This window comes from Branchiostoma floridae, chromosome 18, assembly GCF_000003815.2.
Source record: "Branchiostoma floridae strain S238N-H82 chromosome 18, Bfl_VNyyK, whole genome shotgun sequence".
In the NCBI taxonomy this organism is placed as follows: Eukaryota; Metazoa; Chordata; class Leptocardii; order Amphioxiformes; family Branchiostomatidae; genus Branchiostoma; species Branchiostoma floridae.
Window position 1 is genome coordinate 12,010,886 of NC_049996.1, and position 20,829 is coordinate 12,031,714.

General features: G+C 43.9%; 5 protein-coding genes across 6 annotated transcripts in view; 2 read left to right on the forward strand and 3 right to left on the reverse strand.

Annotated features, from left to right (window-relative positions):
• Positions 1–829, reverse strand: part of LOC118405604 (adhesion G protein-coupled receptor L1-like) — a 31,467-nt gene extending 30,638 nt beyond the window's left edge. The window contains exon 1 of one of the 2 annotated variants that reach the window (XM_035805150.1): positions 507–829. In XM_035805150.1, the coding sequence (XP_035661043.1) occupies positions 507–573 (67 nt within the window). In that variant the 5' untranslated portion in view covers positions 574–829. The remainder of the gene's footprint in view (positions 1–506) is intronic. The other variant, XM_035805151.1, reaches the window with a different exon arrangement.
• Positions 830–2,125: 1,296 nt separating this feature from the next.
• Positions 2,126–7,187, forward strand: LOC118406094 (E3 ubiquitin-protein ligase Midline-1-like). Its single transcript, XM_035805955.1, has 7 exons — positions 2,126–2,514; positions 2,771–2,972; positions 3,287–3,534; positions 3,813–5,304; positions 5,609–5,734; positions 6,776–6,880; positions 7,092–7,187. The coding sequence occupies exons 1-7, from the start codon at positions 2,333–2,335 to the stop codon at positions 7,170–7,172; spliced, it is 2,436 nt and encodes an 811-aa protein (XP_035661848.1). The 5' UTR covers positions 2,126–2,332; the 3' UTR covers positions 7,173–7,187.
• Positions 7,188–7,663: 476 nt separating this feature from the next.
• Positions 7,664–13,832, reverse strand: LOC118406249 (E3 ubiquitin-protein ligase Midline-1-like). Its single transcript, XM_035806177.1, has 3 exons — positions 13,586–13,832; positions 11,191–13,456; positions 7,664–8,727 (listed from the first exon to the last, which is right to left on the reverse strand). The coding sequence occupies exons 1-2, from the start codon at positions 13,825–13,827 to the stop codon at positions 11,269–11,271; spliced, it is 2,430 nt and encodes an 809-aa protein (XP_035662070.1). The 5' UTR covers positions 13,828–13,832; the 3' UTR covers positions 7,664–8,727; positions 11,191–11,268.
• A 180-nt stretch (positions 13,833–14,012) lies between these two features.
• LOC118405414 (E3 ubiquitin-protein ligase Midline-1-like) lies at positions 14,013–16,629 on the reverse strand. Its single transcript, XM_035804912.1, has 4 exons — positions 16,586–16,629; positions 15,774–15,882; positions 14,518–14,721; positions 14,013–14,250 (listed from the first exon to the last, which is right to left on the reverse strand). The coding sequence occupies exons 2-4, from the start codon at positions 15,866–15,868 to the stop codon at positions 14,013–14,015; spliced, it is 537 nt and encodes a 178-aa protein (XP_035660805.1). The 5' UTR covers positions 15,869–15,882; positions 16,586–16,629.
• A 1,876-nt stretch (positions 16,630–18,505) lies between these two features.
• The window catches only part of LOC118405415 (E3 ubiquitin-protein ligase Midline-1-like), a 4,891-nt gene continuing 2,567 nt past the window's right edge, over positions 18,506–20,829 (forward strand). The window contains exons 1-4 of the mRNA XM_035804913.1: positions 18,506–18,550; positions 18,823–18,921; positions 19,359–19,559; positions 20,069–20,267. Coding sequence (XP_035660806.1) covers positions 18,827–18,921; positions 19,359–19,559; positions 20,069–20,267 — 495 coding nt within the window. The 5' untranslated portion in view covers positions 18,506–18,550; positions 18,823–18,826. The remainder of the gene's footprint in view (positions 18,551–18,822; positions 18,922–19,358; positions 19,560–20,068; positions 20,268–20,829) is intronic.

Below are 20,829 nucleotides of genomic sequence, written 5' to 3' on the forward strand. Positions count from 1 at the left end.
TGTGAAGCACAGACAGGACCCCCAAAATCCCCAAACCTCTGCTTTGGAAATTCTAGTTTTAGGAACAGGTCTGAGACTCTAATATAGAAATTTTGAGGTTAATTGATTATGAATCACACACCAAACACGCTATCACTTCTCCCTTCACTTTCGTAAATAGCTATTGCCAAAATAACCGACGTTGCTTCCATGACAAAATACCACAATAAACTCTATGTAATTTTCCACAGCGTATGATTTTCAAGGATAAATTCAGCCTTCTATTAAAAAGAACGTACGCCCTTAAGTTGGCCTCTCCGACTTCTTAATTTGTGGTCTAAGACTGTACACTGTTTAGAGGGCTAAAGAGCTGTAGTTTGAAGAAATCCAGACCGCGTAGCTTGTCCTAAAATATATATACAAGCGTGAACTAAAATCTTGCTCAACGGCTAGCTATAGTCCCACACAATGGATCCAGACATGTGTGTTTGTAGAAACAATAGTCCGACTGTGTAACGCTAACGTACCTGTTGTTTGCGTGTGAACTTGAACCGCACACCACAATGTCAGCAAAGCTGTCCACGTTCTCGCCATGGTTCTAAAACCGACCGTTCGGTGCTGAGCCTGGTTTGAAAATGTCGGTATGTCTGTGTGAGCAGTGCTCGCGTGGTGAGACGGGAAGTGCCGTACGAGTGAATGGACTGGTCCGTGGGCAGGTCTGACTCAGCGTGTTCAAGGTAAACAATGACGTCACGAGCGCTACAAGCCACACCCCCGCTTGCTGCCTTTAGCTAATCTCCAAGCAGATCCTACGGTGCCATAAGATAGTATCTAAGCTAGCCAAGAAGAAGAGCTGGGCAAAGGGAGTCAAACGGGCACGGTGGGTTTGATACTATATTAAGCCACTGTGGATCTGCTTGGAGATTAGCCTTTAGCTAGCCTGGTATCCAGCGGTATGATAGCTCTTGAGACTCATCTGTCCTCTCCGTATTTGCGGAGAGGACAGAAGAGACTCGGAAGCTATAATACGGCAGGGGACCAGGCTTGCCTTTAGCCTGAAATCCAGACTTACTTGATAGCTTTAATTCTATTTGACCCTCTCCCAACAGTGGTCAACAGTCGCTAGCGACCAAAGCTTTAATACAAGGCTGGACTCTAGGCTACTCCCAACGGTCGCTACGCGGGTAACGATAGCCTAGAAACCAGTCTTGTTAGAAAGTTTTTGTCCGCTTCCAACGGTCACTGTAAAGCGGCTACAAATGTATGTAGCTAAAAAGACTGAATTCGAGGCTGAATTGCCCAAATACCTGAGCCAGTCTGTAGAGACATTGAGCAGTGCCAGGATTAGTCTAAAAACGTAGCCTGTTGTGTGGGCGTTGGTATGAGTAAACCCGCTGCTATATATGGAAGTTTTGTGAGAGTATTGATAAAAGAATCCTTTTCACACGGTTAGAGCTTTAGACGCATAAATCAAAAGTTTAAACAAATCTTCATCCCCAAGCATATGTAAGAAACATTTCACCAAAAACCGGACTCACTATGGTGTTTTTTCCGTATATGGTCGAACTTGAGAAAAGCGCCACCTTGCGAGATGATATAAACTTCAATGTTGTTTTTCTGGTCGGAATGCACGTTGAACACATAATACTTTTCCTTTTTACAGGAGAAGGTATCTATTTCAACAGAATTTAGTCATTCCTCTGGAGAGTATACAAGAGGAACTTTGCTACTTTCATATGTAACTTAACATGTTTTTAGGAACTTGACAGCAGTCGCAAAGGCTTATGGGAACCCGGAAGTTCATGCGTAGTTTCGGTGGTCAGTGCTTTCGTACCTGTCCGCGCTCTACTGTAACAGTTACATGTAACCAAGGAAAACATCATTTCATCAAAGTACGAGCCACTAAATATAAAGGAAACCAGCTACCGACTAGGTGAGGAATTTATGTACTGAAACGTTCGACGTATGAATGGAGTACTGTAAGTTCTGTGACTCTTCTTCTTGCACGTTTTGACTACTGTAAGACTTTTTGCAGAAGTTGCCAGAACTGTTCGATCGCGCCTTTTCTTGGCGTTGTAGAGCGCAATTCTCTTCGGTACACATCATAACTACTGTTCTATGGTACATGCATCTGTTGTCATGACAATAACGAACGTTAAAGTCAACTTGTTACACACCAACAAGTCTACTGCGAGTACGAAGTACGAAACTGTAGTTATGGTGAAACTATTTTCATGTTCTGATAATGCTTTTGTGTAAAACTATACTAGAGCAACACGGTCTGAACAATTACATTGGTATCGAAATTCTACTAGCGAATGTGTTTGTGTTGACTTTGTAAACAGTACACACAATGGAAGGAAATGGTGATACAGACGGAGAAAAGTGCTCGGCAACAAGTGAGCCTGTCCCCGAAGACCTGACGACCAGCTCCCCGTGTCCCTCGTACGAGGAATTTGTCCCCTCGGATGGACAGGACTCAGCAGATGAGCCGCGGATTAATTCTCAGCCCCAGTCACCCGTCATGGAGAACAGGTAAGGATGTGAATGGGAAAGACTGTTATGAGAAAGTAATGTACATGTACCATAATCTATTCACATCTTATCATAAACGTTTTACTGTATATGGCTTCTTGATAGCAGGCTGTTAATAATGTTCATAATTTAATATGCAAGTTTCTTTATTGGATTTTTTTTTCAAATTGAAGACCCGTTTGCATTAAAAAGAAAGATACTTTCGTGTTTATTTTCGCTCTCTCCAAGCCTGCAACCTTATTTCCCTTTGTTGTAGCTGCAAAGAGTTCACAAGCAATGGCGAGGAACAGTCACAGCTTCCCTGTCAGCTGTGTGAGGAAGACCCTCCCAGAATAGCCGTTAAGACCTGTACGGTGTGTACGGTGCGGTACTGTGAACTGTGCCTGGCTCTAACCCACCCGCCCCGCCCGCCGTTTTCGGAACACACGTTGATCAACCCACGGACTTCGTTTAAAAAGGTACGAACAAAAATCACAACGACTGAACGCAAAAAAAGTCCTAAGAACCTACATACGATACTTGGTCCTCTTGATTTGTGTGATCATCATCATGATAGCCTAGTATGTTCACGGCGGGACGGGGGCTGATACAGGCTTTCCAAGCATCACTGACCCAATAAACTGATCATGATTTTATTTTACGAAAATTCATTTGTCGAGAGTGGCAGGCAACTACAACTTGACGAAGACCAGGGCTCAAAAATAAATTTTAGACATCGTTTTTGTTGCTTTTATTAATCAAAACTTTAAACTGTTTTTATTACCACCCACAGACGGTGCTGTGCCCCGACCACCCCACCAGACCAGTGGAGATGTACTGTGTGCAGGACCAGACTCCCGTGTGTCTGCTGTGTGAGAAGGTGGGCAGACACAAGCAGCACAACATGGCGGCCCTGGAGGAGGTGTTCTCCCAGAGACGGGCCGAGCTGCAGGTCAGGGTGGACCGCCTGGGGGCGTGGTTGTCAGAGGGGGAGGAGATGGTCCAGAGGCTCCAGGAGAAACAAGAGAATGTGAAGAACAGGTACGTTGAGAAATCACCGGCTTTCCGATCATCACAGGTCTGCGATAGCAAAACATGTTCTGTCTTCGTCGGCGTCTTTGGGCGCCGCCATCTTGGATTTTGAAGTCGAGTGGGCGCAAACTTATCATCATTTTAGTATTTTTACCAGACGTGCAGTGTCATGCATGCAGGTTTTGTAACCCTACGGAAGTTTAAATCGATACATAGGGAATTCATGTCTAATTTTGTTCACTAACATGTTTTTATTTGTTCTAAAGGGTATTGTTTGCATTTTATAGGGCAGCGGATCTGAAGTCCAGGATCGAGGAGGAATGTGATGACTTGGTCGACCGCATCAGCAGACGTAATACCGAGATGGACCGTCAGGTGGCGGTAGTCAGCAGCGGCGACACCGCAAATCTCGCGAGACTAATACGTGATGTCCAGGACAACATTCCCAAGGCGCATGCGTCACTGAGCAAGGCAGAAGACTTGCTCCACGAGACAGACCATGCTAATTTTCTGCAGTCATCGGCGCCTGTAATGGCAGAAATCCGCAGAATGGGCCACATTTTCGGCACGAATGCAGAAAACGTCGCCTGTTCCATCGACAAGCTCACCGTTGACTTCAGTCAGCAAAAACAAGTGATAGAAACCATGAACATACATAAAAGGTCCGCCCCTGCAGTTTTCACTCCGCCGCATGGCTTCCCCACGCCTATGAGTCCGTATGTGCAGCAGCATGCGCCTTTAGCTACACCAGGCTATCCTGTTGTCCATGGGCCTCCTTTTCACACATTTCCAGCTTCAACACCAGCGTTTACTGCGGTACCTACAGCAGTGCACTGCACATGTCCGCCGCAAGGACAACAAGGAATGATGAAGATCCGTCAGCCCGCAAGTCAAGGTCAACCCGTATCAACGTTTGCTGCTGGAGGCTATTTACCCCCTGCACAGGTCGCGACGACATACCCCACATGTCCTCCTCACGTAGGAGCGCCTCCTGGCGTCCGACATCCACCAGCGCAGCCAACAATCTTGGATGACCTTTGCAGTTCTTCTATGCAAGAAATTTACATCTCATGGCAACCTGTTCACAACGCGGATGAATATGAAGTTCGGTATACAGTTGGAGGCCGCCAAGTGGTCGCGGTTGTGCGTACTTGCTCATTCACGGCGGGCTATCTGAAGCCAACAACGGAGTATGGGTTCGAAATTCGGGCCAGAAATGTGGCTGGATCGTCTCTACCGAGCATTATCCACCTGGTGACGGAAGGGTATGGTTTCAAGTTCAGGTTTGATCCCAAAACGGCCGGGCGATTCCTCACGTTTTCCGGCCAGAACACACGCGTAGCAGTGACCGACCGCGAGGACAACCGGGGCGATTTCTCCGCACGGTTCACCGATGGGAACACAGTTTTGGGGGACCAACAAGTCACCAGCGGAGTTCACTACTGGGAGGTAAGCGGGGCTGGAGCACACTTCGCCGTTGGTGTCGCCTACGCAAGCATGCCCAGGGACAGGGACATTCGGGACACCAACAAATCATGGGCATTTGTTCAACACGAGAAAACGCAGACGTTCCATCACAACGAGAGAACCGTCTCCCGTCACGAGGTCGACATTGTACCGTCCAAGATCGGCGTGCTCTTGGACTACGATGCCGGGCAAATCTGCGTGTACAATGCGGACAGAGGAACAGTCATCTGCACACACAAGACCACGTTCACAGATCCGGTCTATCCGGCATTCTCTCTGTGGCAGGGCTCCTTAAAGCTCTTTACTGGACTGGTAAGTTGTATTGTTGCCTTCTTGGGTTCGGCCTGTGTTCTTGTGTGTTCGTATATATATATATATATATATATATATATATATATATATATATATATATACATGTGTATATAGCTATTTGAATACACGGTCAGTAGAGGGACATGAAGTTAGTGGGAAGATGGTGTCATCGCAAAGGTAAAAGTTGCGAGAGGGAGTGACAGGAAGTACAGTTCATAGTTATTTTAGCATGAAGGTCTATTATGAAAGGGCTTTAAACTACTGTTCGGTTGGCCTAACCTTTATTACACTTTTCTGACAATAGGAAAAACAGCGGACCATGGCCCAGCATCCATTGCGAGAAGAGCCTCTCACGGCCGCCATCTTGGACGCGTTCCCGCCTCAGGAGCAAAAGCAAATGTTGGGAGAGCGGATCTTTCCAATCGTCCAGGTAAAATCAAAACTAATGACCCGATTCAACACGTTACATTTCAAAGTGTAACGTGCGTAGTAGGTCAAAGCAAGGAGGTTGGTCAAATGTCTGTATCGCCCCCGTCTCGGTTCTGCTCTGCAGTGGGTCAAAGATGATTTGAAGTCGGTATCGCCCACCTTCCCAGTTTACTTTTGCAATGGGTTAAAGTGGTTGGAAGTATGTATCGCCCCCCGTCCCAGTTGTACTCTGCAGTGGGTCAAATGTGGTTGGAAGTCGGTATCGCACAGAGCAGTGAACACTAATGGAAATCTGTATTGGCGATAAGGTAAAAATTAGCAAGTTCAGGGTGTCATAATCTCATACGTGAACATTCCAGGTCATAAGAACTCACCCCACACAGCAGCCCGCTATCTCAAGTGTCCAAAAGTCTCATCTTTAAACTTTCTGACCAGCGCAAGATATTTCAGCGGTCAAAACTACAAGTACCACCATCTTGCCTTTTCATGACTTCCTTTTAGGGACTGACCACTTCAAAATAGGGGTCAGCACAGGCCGAAAAATTAACCAAAACCTTGTTTTTTTTGCTGAATCTGAAAATTTTCAACCTACACTGTCTCACCAATATGAAATGATACTTACATTTTCCTGCTAAAAGTCGAAAATAGGCTAAAATACTGTATGGACTCATTTTGGGCCTTCTGCGCCTGCGTCAATTAGGGTCATTGCCCCACACCGTCCCGGATCAGTTCTGTGCTTAGTATTATGATTATCACAAATGCAAGAACAAAAACTGTTTAATAGGTTACATCGACGTTATAAGATACGCCAAAAAACAGTTACTCAAGCAACTGGATCTAATACTGACGAAAGCTAGTGGATGCTGTCTGAAACATCTGACTGCTTCCAAAATCATATCCAGCTGCTTGAGCAGCTAACTGCTTTTGGGAGTATAATCTGTTATCAATTATACCGATGTATAAATGCCCTTACGTATGTATCTGCGGATTATGAAATCTGTTGTAAGCTAGTTCTAATTTTTTTTTTCCTTCACGTTCACAGGAGTCTCATCCCTACCTTGCCGGTAAGATCACGGGCATGCTCCTGGAAATCGACAACGCCGAGTTGTTACACATGTTGGACAGCCGCGCGTCTTTCAACGCTAAGGTGTGTGCCGAGACTTTCCTCTGTCTATGCGATTAAGCAGTGATTTAACTTTAGAAAAGAAAGTCCAAAGTAAACCCTGTGACAGTTAACTTGCACATTCGGATCACAAGTGATGAAGCTATGATTGGTTTCAGGTTACGATAACGAATTTACGACGATGGCTTCTTGTCTAGATACTGACACCAAATACATTTTCAATTCCGTTTTTCAGGTCGAGGAGGCGGTAGCCGTGCTGGATGCACACAAAGAGAAGGAAAAGCGTTCCCGAAAACAGTCTGAAAATGGAGAATAAAACGTTGTCTGGTAATAAGATGTTTCACGGTTCTAACTGCGCATGTGAGTGGGAATAATATATCAAAGTTGACGACAACAGAGACATGTCTGGACATGGTATACAGCATATAGTGCGGATAGGAATTGTTTACAAGTTATCCAAATATATAGAGAGCTTCTTCTTTGACACATAACCCATAAAACATTATCCCGCGCATACGCAGTTGGAACCATGTAAAGGCTTATGGATCGGATCTGTCGCGTCCGCCTTTTTGTCGATGAAATATTGCGCTTCTATACTTTTTTAAGAAGCTGCTCAGCATGGGATCTTCCTATGAAAATACGTGTGCGCTATCTTAATGCCTTAAATGCTTCATACAGCAGAAAACCGGGAAATGGACATCATCAATCAATCAATGTTTGCGTTCTTTGTCGACCGCCCTTCATAATCTAGCTTGAGAGTAAATAAGTAGTGATACAGTTGGGTACAAGATGAAGACATTTGGACAATTTGCGGTAAGTCTCTTTTTTGTGTGCTTTATTTTGAGCTAAGTCTGCCACTAACTTCCCTCACACATGCATCGGCATGTTTTGGAGGAAAGAAAAGTCGACAAAGTATTCTTCTACATTTTGCAAGTGGTATAACTACTAGCTTGAGATATGATACCAAACTTATCACAATTCCTCGTCAGGAAAAGGTTGAATTTGACGTCATATGTTTCAAGGTTACAAATAAGTCACTCTCCTACTTAAGACCTCGCCCGCGGCCTGTGATACACTTTGGAAAGGCACTGGGCTGAGGTTTCCACTTTGTTGGCGTGGCCTCTAACCAGCGGCCAGCCAATCAGGGAATCGGCTTTATGCTTAGCAAACATTTACTGGTTATTCACAAACAAATACAGCATGCGTGTGTGAGATACACAAGTATGGTGTTATCTACATGATTATATGTAAACGCAATATACCTGTTTAAGGGAAAATAACACAATATTTGCGTCTACTACAGTACAGATTCACAACATTTCATCGCTGTTAAAACCAAATTAGTTTTCAAACTATAAAGCAATAATGTCTTTTAAACAGTTACCTCTATTGTCTTTTACACACCCACTAGAACATTTCTACACATGTACGACTTACACACATCCTTTGCTAATTACTATTGTCTGGCAGACCTTAACAGTGCAGCTAATACTTAAGTGTATTATCAAGTTACACACAGGATTGACAATGAATGGAACATTTCATACCTCCATGAAATATTTTCAAAGAAACAAACAAACACACAGATCGAAGACAATACATAGCATCCTAGTACATTCATATACATGATTAATCTGTAAAGATCTTAGATCAAAAGCATCTTTGTGTACCTTGGCTTTATCTTGTACATTGGCTATATCTTGATGATTTCAAGCTTATATAGAAATGACATGTGGCCCTGGCCATGAACAAGAGTAAAAGATACTTCATGGTTTGAAGTATACAAGCGTAGTGTGATGCATCGTGGGTTATATGAGAATTTGAAGGCCCCACTAATCAAACATACACCATTGTCATTCTTTATGTTTTAAGGTCTCGGGCCGGAGTTTCTTTTACGATTTCGGAGGTTGGCAGGCAGCCTCAGGCCGAAGGGCTACAGTTCCGCTAGTAAACGTAGGACGCGAAACTTAATCAATATGGCGGAAAGCCGTTTACTGTCTCTTTCCGACAAACCTATTGGTACCGTCTGTTGCCTCTTTATTTTGGTTAGAATATGTAGCAAAATTTTAATTTTGGACCCGAAAACTATCATTTTTTAACCCTTTTTTGATCGAAGCTGCTTGGAAAAAACGAATTTTCCCAGGATAACGGCCTACGTGGTAGAGAAGCTAAATTCTTCATGTTTGTGCAAAATGAAAATAAAAAAATTCCATGTGATAACTTTTTTGCAATCTCCGATGACGTCATTTCTTCGAAATCGCATGAAAAACGCCGCTATTTGGGTCATCAGGCGAAAAAACCGCATCACCGTTGCAGCGGACTAATACAAAAATGGTTTCGCTGGCCGACCAACTACTCCTCGCACAAAAACAATACAACCCACGGGCTTTTCAGAAAATACGACAAATCTATGCTCAGCTATAACGATCACCAAGCCATAGGGAGCAAAAGTTAGGGAGACAACAGCGCACTTCCGGCCTATTACACCACCCTTCCGCCAACTCCGGTCAGATTTGAACTCCGACCCGGAACCTTAAGAGGGACATTTTTTCTCAATATGTACTTTTATTACTTAAAAAGTTCATATCTACCATATGTCCAAATTTGGTTTGTCTCCGATGGTTACTTTTCCCACAGGAGCGGTTTAAAGTCAGGTCAAAAACACTGTATTTTGAGGCTATCAAGCCTAGATGCATATTGAACCTACGTTATAATACAGAAACATTAAAAAACATGCTTTTTTCTGACATCGCTTTTCTGTAAACGGATAAAATGGGGTGCAAAGTTTGCCCATAATCTTGTCCGGGAAAGTATGTGCACTCTCCGTCGTTTCGGTGCTACACATCGGTAGAAAACCGTCTTTAAAAGTTGGCATCGCTGACGTCACGGAGTGACGTCAGAGGTTGCTCAAGGAAAACAGCAGGGGGTCGCGTTTTAAGTTCGTCGCTTGTAAGTAAAATGAAGAATGTGCCAGATTTTGACATGGAGCAGTAGACCAGATCTCACACTTTCAGAATCAAACGCGTCCGACACCAAACTCTTAACTACTTCGCCGTGAACGGCCCCTTAAGAAGCACAATGCGCCCCAAATGTGTGCAAGAATGCATTCTTACACAGTGAAAAGCACAAACTGGATCTTATTGTCGGCGCTAGAAGCGGGCAGTTGGAATAAGCGCGGCAAAGATGTGTAGTGCTTTTAATAGGCTATTACTACATACCACCGAAAGAAAAAAAGATCGCCGCGTTAAGGAGCTATGAACCGAAAGTCAGTAAACCCAGTTTCTCCTTAAGTTAGGGCTTAAAGCACCAAGATTTCAGCTTTAATGCCCATTTAAGTCATACTAATGCACGGCATCGCGAACATATGCGATAGGTGAACGACAGAGGTCGGCTCCAATCAAATGACATAGAGAAAGATATGATTTTGGAAAATTCTGCCCGCCAGAATCGATTAAAGTTGCCCGTAATGGTAGTTCTAAGGGGGGGGGGGTGAAAAAGGGGGAGGGGGGCGCCTAGGGCCTGTACATGAATATGCTGACTTTTTAACTAGAAAAATGAAAAACGGTGTTTGTTTTTACACAATATAACGACATCTGATGGAAACTTTAAAATGCGTCGAAATTACGTCATCTATGACGTCATATAAGGTACAAGCGCCGCCCTATTAAGGTCTCGGACCGGAGTTTCTTTTACGATTTCGGAGGTTGGCAGGCAGCCTCAGGCCGAAGGGCTACAGTTCCGCTAGTAAACGTAGGACGCGAAACTTAATCAATATGGCGGAAAGCCGTTTACTGTCTCTTTCCGACAAACCTATTGGTACCGTCTGTTGCCTCTTTATTTTGGTTAGAATATGTAGCAAAATTTTAATTTTGGACCCGAAAACTATCATTTTTTAACCCTTTTTTGATCGAAGCTGCTTGGAAAAAACGAATTTTCCCAGGATAACGGCCTACGTGGTAGAGAAGCTAAATTCTTCATGTTTGTGCAAAATGAAAATAAAAAAATTCCATGTGATAACTTTTTTGCAATCTCCGATGACGTCATTTCTTCGAAATCGCATGAAAAACGCCGCTATTTGGGTCATCAGGCGAAAAAACCGCATCACCGTTGCAGCGGACTAATACAAAAATGGTTTCGCTGGCCGACCAACTACTCCTCGCACAAAAACAATACAACCCACGGGCTTTTCAGAAAATACGACAAATCTATGCTCAGCTATAACGATCACCAAGCCATAGGGAGCAAAAGTTAGGGAGACAACAGCGCACTTCCGGCCTATTACACCACCCTTCCGCCAACTCCGGTCAGATTTGAACTCCGACCCGGAACCTTAACAGGGGTCTTTCACTTTGACATTTTACCCACAATGCATCACACTGCGCATTCGCACTTCAAACCGTGAACAAGCTTATTCAATATGGACAGATGATGCCAGTGTGCACGCTGATAGAGCCGTGCCACAGGGAGAATGCCGGGTACAGGGGCTGTTTGAAGCCGTTGGTCTTGTGGTGGAAGATCAGACTCCGTTTGTCCGCATCGTAGAAGGACAGCTCGCCCAAGCCGTGGTCCACCAGCACCCCGATCTTGGTCGGATGCTTCACGTACTTCTCGTAGTAGTCCACTACTTTACAGTCGTGCTGGATGTAGTAGGATGTCCCGTGCCGATCGAACGCCCATGACCTTGACGTCAGTCGTATGTCCTTGTCTCGTGGCATGTCTCCGTAGGCCACGCCCACGCTGTAAGATATGCTGTCTACACTGACTTCCCAGTATTGCCTGCCATTGGTCACTGGGGTGTCCCCGAGAAATGCATTAACCAAATGTCCGGTTTTGTACACTTTAACGCAATCATTCCCGGTTGACACCTGGAGATAACACATGTCGACTGTGTTTGGGTCAAGGCGGAACTTGATCGGGCCTTTTGTGATCAGTTGTATGGTGCTCGGAGTAGAGGTTGCAATGTCACTGATGGATTTGACATTGAAGCTGTACATTGTTTCTGGAGTGAGTTTCTTCGCTGTAAACGTGTTTGACTTGACCTTGGTGGACATCAGAATATCGTCGACTTTGTACAAAACCTCGTAGGCGATGGCGTCGGCAACCGGAGCCCACTCGACACAAGCTTCCTCTGTGGTTGTGCTGCAGTTCATGCCGAGGATCATTGGGGCCGCAGGGGGCGCTGCTGTGACAAGCTCAATGATGCTGACTGCAGATGTCACGTTGTATTTCATTGACCTGACCTCGAATGTGTACTTGGTTCCTGGAGTCAGCTGCTTAGCTGTGAATGTGTTGGAATCGACCTTGGCGGACATCAGAGCATCTCCGACTGTGTACAACACCTCGTATGCAGAAGCGTCGGCGACCGGAGCCCACACGATACAAGCTGTGGTTGTGCTGCAGTTCGCGTGGAGAATCATTGGAGCTGCAGGGGGCGCTGTTGTGACAAGGTCGATGCCAGCTTCAGCAGAAGCTCCGTTGTCGTTCATTGACCTAATGCCGAATGTGTACTTGGTTCCAGGAGTCAGTTGTTTGGCTGTAAATGTGTTGGAGTTGACTGTGGTGGAGATCAAAACATCATCGACCTTGTACAGAACCTCGTAAGCAATGGCATCCTCGACAGACGCCCACTCAAGGCAAGCCTCGTCTGTGGTTGTGCTGCAGTTCATGCCAAGAATCATTGGAGCAGCAGGAGGAGCTGTTGTGACAAGCTGTATGCTTGCTGCCTCAGCAGAAGTGCCGTTGTCGTTCATTGACCTGATCCTGAATGTGTACTTGGTTCCAGGAGCTAGCTGCTTAGCTGTAAATGTGTTGGACTTGACCTTGGTGGACATCAAAATGTCTCCAACTTTGTATTGAACTTCGTAAGCCCAGGCGTCGTCAACCGGCTCCCACACGACACAGGCTTCCTCTGTGGTTGTGCTGCAGTTCATGCCGAGGATCGTTGGAGCCATAGGGGGCGCTGCTGTGACAAGCCGGATGCTTGTCTCTGCAGAAGTGCCTTTGTCGTTCCTTGACCTGACCCTGAATGTGTACTTGGTTCCAGGATTCAGTTGCTTAGCTGTAAATGAACGCCCCCTAACGGTTGCAGTCAGGTTTACACCATCTACTTTGTAACGGATCTCGTATTCATCAGCCTCATCCACGGGCTGCCATATGATGTAAGCTTCTTCCAAACTGGAGCTGCACTCTTGACTGTGAATGGTCGGGGCTTCTGGGGGCTCTCCGATGTCGAGAGACTCTAACATTTCTTCAATTCCGGTTTTACTGAAGTCGATCGTTATATCATCGACCTCATATGTGTGCTCGACTGCCATGGCAGTGCCTAGCATGCCTCTCGAGCTGCCAAGTTTTGCCGCCACTGCCGCTTCTGTTAGCAGGAAGCTAGCGGGGTCTGTTTCCTCCAGGGCCTCCCGCGCGTAGGCCAGCGACGAACGTACCTTGTGCACAGCGCCCTCTGCATTGCCCTTCGCTTCCTCTAGCTTTGCTGCGTCCCCCTGCCTTGCAAGCTCCACCTGGCGGTTCATTTCCGTACTGCGCCCGAAAATGATTCGGTGAAGTCCGTCACATTCTTCATTGATTTTCGGCTTAAGTTGTGCAGCCCTGTGAAAAAAATGCACACATAAAACAAACATCACTTTTTCCACATAAAACTACCTGTTAAATGTATTTTCTAGATAGATACCTGAACTTAAGAAGAAATATAAAGTATGACAATCAACAGCATCTCACCTAGTCTCAACATTTTCTCGTTTCTCCTCCAGCTCCCCAACCGTCTCCTCTCCCTGTCTCAGCCACGCCTCCTGGTGGTCCACTAGGGACTGCAGCTCCGCCTGTTTCTGAGAGAACACCACCTCCAGGGCCGCCATGCCATGCTCTTTGTGCCGACCCAAAATGCTACAGACCGTACACACAGGAGTCTGGTCCTGTACACAATACAGCTCCACTGGTTTGGTGGGGTGGTCCAGACACATAACATGCTGGTCCTGGAAAAACAATTCAAAAATATGTAGGACTGGCTATTTTGGCGCGGCATTACGAAAAATTAACAAATCAGCTCAGGGATGTCTTAGAAAAAGGTTGCCAATTGGCCATTAGTGTCATTACATCCCAGCTTCAAGTTCTGCATTCTAACAGATCATGTACATACAAGAATGCCTCACAGGCTCCGCTCCTGAGGCGTCGCCAAAAATGATGCGATACTGACCTCGTCAAAAGTTGTCCTTGGATCGACGAGTTCGTGTTCCGTAAACGGCGCGTGGTTAGGGTGCGTGACTGCCAGGCACTGTTCACAGTAAGACACCTTACACTCCAGGCAGCTTTTGGCCGCCATCTTGGCAGGCCTTTTGCAGAGCTGGCATGGAATCTTCTCATCTTTCTTCTTCTGTGCCACATACCTGAGATAAATTATATTCGACATTATTGACTCATGACAGAGTCTTGTCTTCAGCGTGTGTATTTGATGGAGTGGCATTTGATTAAGTGAAGTGGCAGAGAGTGAGTGGGAAGATGGTGTCAACTCAAAGGTCAGGCTTGCGGGAGTGGCAGAAAGTTCTGAGTTGATAGAACTAGTCGTTAATCTGATATAACAGAGAGTGCAAGTCAGTCAAGTTGGGAATAATTAAGAATCATCATTGATAAAAACGACTAAAACTTTCACGCACCTGTCCACTATGTGCTGAAGAAGCAAATCCTTCTTCAGTCCGTCCAACCCGCGTCCGTCTAAGCTGACTTCATCGTGGCATATCGGGCAGGGGAAGGTGTCCGGGGTGTCCTCGGGGCTGGGTGCACCTGCTGCCGAGAGGGCCGCTACTTCTCCATCGTCCCGACTAGAATCCGTCTCAGGATGAAGTACATCTTCTGCACACCTGTAGTCACAGACCCATGCGTTGTGTCTACATCATTAAAAGTTAAGCAGTAGTTACAAGAAAACTCTTGTTCTTGTGTACTATTGCAGCGAAACATTCCAATACAAGAAAGGCTCTGCGTAGGCTGCAGAGGGACACCACCGTAGTCTGCGGAAAGGCTCTGCGTAGGCTACAAAGAGTGTACTTGTGGGTCTCCGTAGCCTCGACGTCCCACCAATGGCGTTCTTTTTAAAACAAACCGGTTGAGACTTTAGACTTTGAGACTTTATTTGAAAATCCATTAGTAACGTGGCCTAGGCCTAGGGCACGCCACTGATCTTCAAGGACTTAATGACAATGACGTACATACAAAACATCAAATATTCACATACATGTCAATTAAAAATGGTCATGCCATTAATGAGATATACACAATGTACAAAATTCAATGGAACAGCCAAGATCGTTTTTCTAGTTTTACATTAAACTGGAGATCAGATCACAGAGGCCATTTTTGAAAGACCATAAAGATTGGGCAGCCTGCAGCGCCACGGGCAGTCGGTTCCACATTAATGTTGCTCCATACCTAAAAGTTTTGTTTTCAAGGAGTTCGTCTTGGGTTTGTCTAACTTGAAATCTATTCCTAAAGCAAAGCGAATACTGATACTGCGCTGTTCACGGTTTGAACTGCGCATGCGTGAGGTCAAAGTCGAAAGCCCCAAACCTATTCACACAACTGCAGACACACACCAAGACAAACAAACATACACATTGCAGCTGACCACAATACCTCCGGTTAAACGGAGGTAATAACAGTACCCACATGCATTGAATGTGAAAGTAGATAGGTACTAAGGTGTACGTGAATACGCCCCGGGACACATTGTCATTGGGCGTCACTATTGGCACAACAAGAGGTGAGACCATGGCGCACCTGTGTTTCACGGTTATCCGCCCCTTCTTTTTGATTCATAACAATTCAATGTCACAAACATGCATTTGTTCGACAGATATGAATCATGATGTAAAATTCTGTTTGTCAGAGAAGGGGGTGGTGGCATTGTCGGTCTTACCTGCGACACAGGTTGTGATGACATGGCAGTTGTATCGGACAGGTGAACAGCTCCAAACACACCGGACACGTCAGTTCCTCCTTTAGGTCTCCCATGATGAACAGTTGACCTGATGTAGATAAAAGCCTTTAGTTTCAGATCCTGTCGAGGCTTACATCACATTTCAAGAGAACTATCCAGAATTATCAATTTATGATTGAGTTATCTTAGAGTGTCCTTATGAGAAAGCTTCTGCCTTCTCCCTGCTGTCACGCAGTGTGCACTTGAAACTAGTCAGGGTGCCAGATCGAAGTACAGACTTGTTTACGTGATCTGCACAAACGTATGTTATTTCACAGCGGTACAACTGAAAAGGCATTAATTCGATTGCTATCGTCAGTGGGATGACGTTTGAGATAATGGTCAACATTAGAACTTTCACAGTGTTGACATACTAGTAGTTTCTATGCTACTGCACATGCTATTGTCTATGTAAATACTAAAAATATTCTACTTTGTTTTCATCGCTATATTATTGCATAGAAAGTTCAGTAGCTTACCAGGTATTCAAGAGTGGTCTCAAACTACGGGTCAGGTTAAGCCACACTAGTATCGGTCATACGGTTACTAAGACGTTTAGACATAACAAAGGTTTCCTTATAATTAGTTTAAGCATAACACAGTATTCATCCACGAGTATCCTTCCGCCACCCACAGATGTAGTCCGCTCGTAGGGTCTAAGATTTCAACTTTCACTTTTGACATAGTTCCTATGCTACTATTGTCTATGTAACGTTTTGCTCATAGATAAATTATTGAGATCATTAGCTTACCAGGTACTCTGAAGAGTGCTCTCAAACTGTTTTGACTAGGTTTTAGCGCCGAGAGTATCAGCCGTACAGTTACCCAGACTAAGTGGTTCAGAGTCCGTCTGAGCTTAACAAAGACTCCCTTGTTATAAGTTTCGGTCGCAGAACACAATATTCATCCGTAAATATTCATCCGCAGCCCGCAAATAGTCCGCTCATAGAACTTTCACGTTTCAGTATCTACGCTACTGCTATTGTCTATGTAAAGTAAACACAAGCATATATCTACTTTGCTCATTGATACACTATTGTGTAGAGAATCAGTAACTTAATTCAAGAGTGCTGTGGTCAGCTTTTAGAACTGTTTGTATCTATGTTGTTACTATGACTCAGTGGAATGCACCCTTAGTTTCGGTCGCAAAAGGAGTGTCGAAGTTTAAATATGATGCTGGGGCGTGGTAAGTGCGTAGTTGCCCTTGCTAAAACAATAGACAATGTATCCAGAGTGTCACACAATGATCATCCTTGCCACATATACAATGCATATTAGGCCCGGTTGTTGTGTTTAAAAAAAATACCCTTCCCTTCTCAACTTTAAAAGGTCGCAGAGCGCAGTACTTTACAATACCCGCGGCGAGTACACATCCGCCACCCACAGATAGTCCGGTCAAAGATCTTGCACTTTTGACATAGACTATAGCAGTAGCGTACAAACTATGTAAACGCAAGAAAATGTTTACTTTCATCATCGAAACATTGCTGCATAGAAAGTTCAGTAGCTTATCATGTATTCAAGAGTACTCTCTCTTATGAGCAGATTTTGGCCACACTAGAATCAGCATATATATAACCTCCTTGGTTATGTGAGACACCGTCATAAAGACTAGTACACAGGTGACGTAACGACCGAAACCAAATTTCCTGTCATTTTCGGCTGAACTTCCGGGTCTCCATGATCTGAGTCACCGAAAAAAATTGACACCCCAGATGAAAACGTGACATGATTTTCAAGTGTTTCAATGACAAATACTGTATTACATGTACATACTTACTTGATACTTGATAAGGTCTCCTCAGCTTGTTGAGTGACTTGCACCAAGGCGTTGACGTCTCCTCTGGACCACTTGTATTACATAGACGAATGAAAAAGGTGTGGTTTGAGAGAACATAACAGGAAACAATATGTGTAATACCCGCATGCAATACCTACAAGAAGATATAGCAAAACCATTACCTGGTATTTTGTTGAGTTGAATTGTGTCTTGTATAAGCCAGCCGTGATCTCTAAACAGTGACTGGATTTGGAAGTTGTAAAAACCAATTCAGAAACACTTTGTCATTGACCGACTCAAAGATGTCGTGTACGTTGTTGTTCCCAAGACCTTTTGTAAATATGATGACGAGGTTTCGGTGTTCGCTAGGACCATTCCATTCCAATGCTTTGAAGGGGCCAGTCAAGAAAAGTCCTCATTTTGACATTTCAATTCGTATCGACATCTATTGAACTACATTTGGTTAAATGGCCGCTTCATTCTTCCTAACAATACTACTAGTATGTGGGACGTGCAATAAGCAAGGAGTCCATATTAGTCACTCCATATGACAGTATATATAGTGTTGTCCATGGTTAAATACATGATATTTTGACACTTCTGTACCTTATGCCAGCTACTATATACATTATTCAAGCTAACTGCTAACATCTTAATTATTAGGCGTCGTCGTTGGAAATCACCCTAAGCATACTTCAAAATCAGTGACAGGCCAAAGGCACTTAAACAATTATATTTATTTGGGGGGCCAAAGTTGACTTCGCAATGATTCACGGGAACCCGGAAGTTCAGTCGAAACTGAGAAGGACGTTTGTTTCAGACGCAATATTCGGTAGCCAAGGTCTCTGAACGGGTGAATCTCTGTAGCTGTACACTGGAGAGTCTGGAAGTGTGGACAAGTCCTGACCGAAGACATTAGCAACGGCGTGAATATCTGGTAGGGCAGGGCACCGATTATCTAACACAGGTTTTCGTGTAATAGACCATAATACTAGCACCGAAACTACGTTGAAAATGGAAAATACAGAAAATTAGATCTTACTCTGACCATTACATTCAAGACATTAAAAGCATTTGCTTAAAGATGTACTTAGTGACCTAAATGTACTTAATGTTAACATTGTCTTTTCATTGTAGTTGGGATGGGTTATATGAAATTAGGTTTGAACTGGAATCATGATCTAATGTGTAGGTTTGATGAACTTACAGGAATATGGAAGGCCTAGGGGAGGAACTGACGTGTCCGGTATGTTTGGAACTGTTCACGTGTCCGCTACAACTGCCTTGTCATCACAATCTGTGTCGCAGGTAAGACCTTTGATGCGAAAATTTGATGGTTATAAAAACATCTCGAGATGAAACATTTTGAGATGCTTTGAAAGCAGTTGGAAAAATCTTGAGATTATTGTAAAGAATCTTGAGATTTCATGAAAGATCTTGAAATTGTTATGAAAAATCTTGAGATTTCTAAAAAGATCTCAAGATCTAGCAAAAAATCTTGAGATTTTTCAACTAAATCTTGAGATTTGTTCAACGAGGTGTAAAATCTGCTCACTGTTTTAAATGTATAATGTATTTTAATGGATTAATGCAGACATAGGGCAGAGGGTGAAGGATTCTCTAGCTCAAATCAAACACAAGGACATATAATCATGGTCCTTGATCGCTCTTTGCAACGGACGAGTTTCTTACCTTTCACCGACATTGTATCATGCAGTGTCAGAAAATTTTGTCTCTTTGCACAGATGTGCAGAAGTTCTGCTTCAGTCTGAGGCGGATTCTAGCCAGGACGATGAAGAGGCAGCGGCCTGCTCGGGAGCGCATGCAGCTCCCGAGGCTACACCGGATAGCTTCCCCTGCCCTACGTGCCGAAAGGACGTCACCTTGGACACACGTGGTCTAGATGGACTGATGAAGAATTTTCTCCTTCAAAATATAGTAGAGAGGTGTGTCTGAATATTTATTATTGATCAACAAATTTTAGCTGCAGAATACCAATTTTGATGATGACATGTGCCTGATGAAGTTAAACTACCACTTTTGTCATATTCCTAATCCCATGGTCGGGTTCTGCCTTTCAGACCGCAGATAATTGTTATTTCAAACTTGTATACAATCAGATTGTCTTTTGTGCGTTTATGAAATCTAGTTATTATATATAAAAAGGAGGTCATGGGTGTACTAATGCTTAATGCCGGTAGGTCGCCGAGTATTTAATTTTTTCGTGTAATAGACCACAACACTTGTATGCAATCGGATTACCTTTTGTGCGTTTATGAAATCCAATTAAAGGAGGTCATGGGTGTACTAAATGCTTTATGCAGGTAGGTCACCGAATATCCAGTTTTTCGTGTAATAAACCACAGCACTTGTAGGCAATCAGATTGTCTTTTGTGCGTTTAAGAATCTATTTAAAGGAAGTACTCATGCATATTTGAAAATCATCCATCCCAAGGTACATGAAGCTGAAGGGCAACACTGGATCGCAGCCAATCTCTTGTCAGCTCTGTAAGAGCGCCCCTCCCAAGATGGCCGCCCAAAGCTGTCTGACGTGCAAAGCGTCGTACTGTGAACAGTGCCTGACTCTTACACACCCCGCCTTCCCGCCATTCACTGAACACAAACTGGTCAGTCCAACAACGTCTTTTGACGAGGTGAGTGTAACAATGTCAAGGGCAAGACTACGAAAAACATGTGTTAACAGAGAAGAATATGATATGTCATTTGCAAGATTTTATATAGGGTCTGATTACCAGATAATTACACCTACTATACATGATTGTTTGGTACTCATTGAGGTTTGCATCAATTTTCATGTTTATGTTTATCAGGAAACCTCATTAGTGAAACATCGTGTAAATAGTAATCTTCATAGGGTCATTTACAGCATACGCAAAAATACAATACAATTACATATTTACTAAATGCACATTTTTGTGTACTGATACATACCCTAAAACTAAAATTACAATTACTTAATAATAACTAAAATCTATTATTACTTACTTATATATAGAGAGAGTTTTAGAAGCTAAAAAACTTTATAGTATAAGCACGTGCGTCTGGACACGTAGATTGATACATGTATTTTTATTAGATTTCCAGATGTCATGTGATAGGGTATAAGGCTTATGTGTGTTGATAGGGTATAAGGCTTATGTGTGTTATAAATATAAAAATATCATACTGTACACTTGCTTAATGGTGTTACATTCT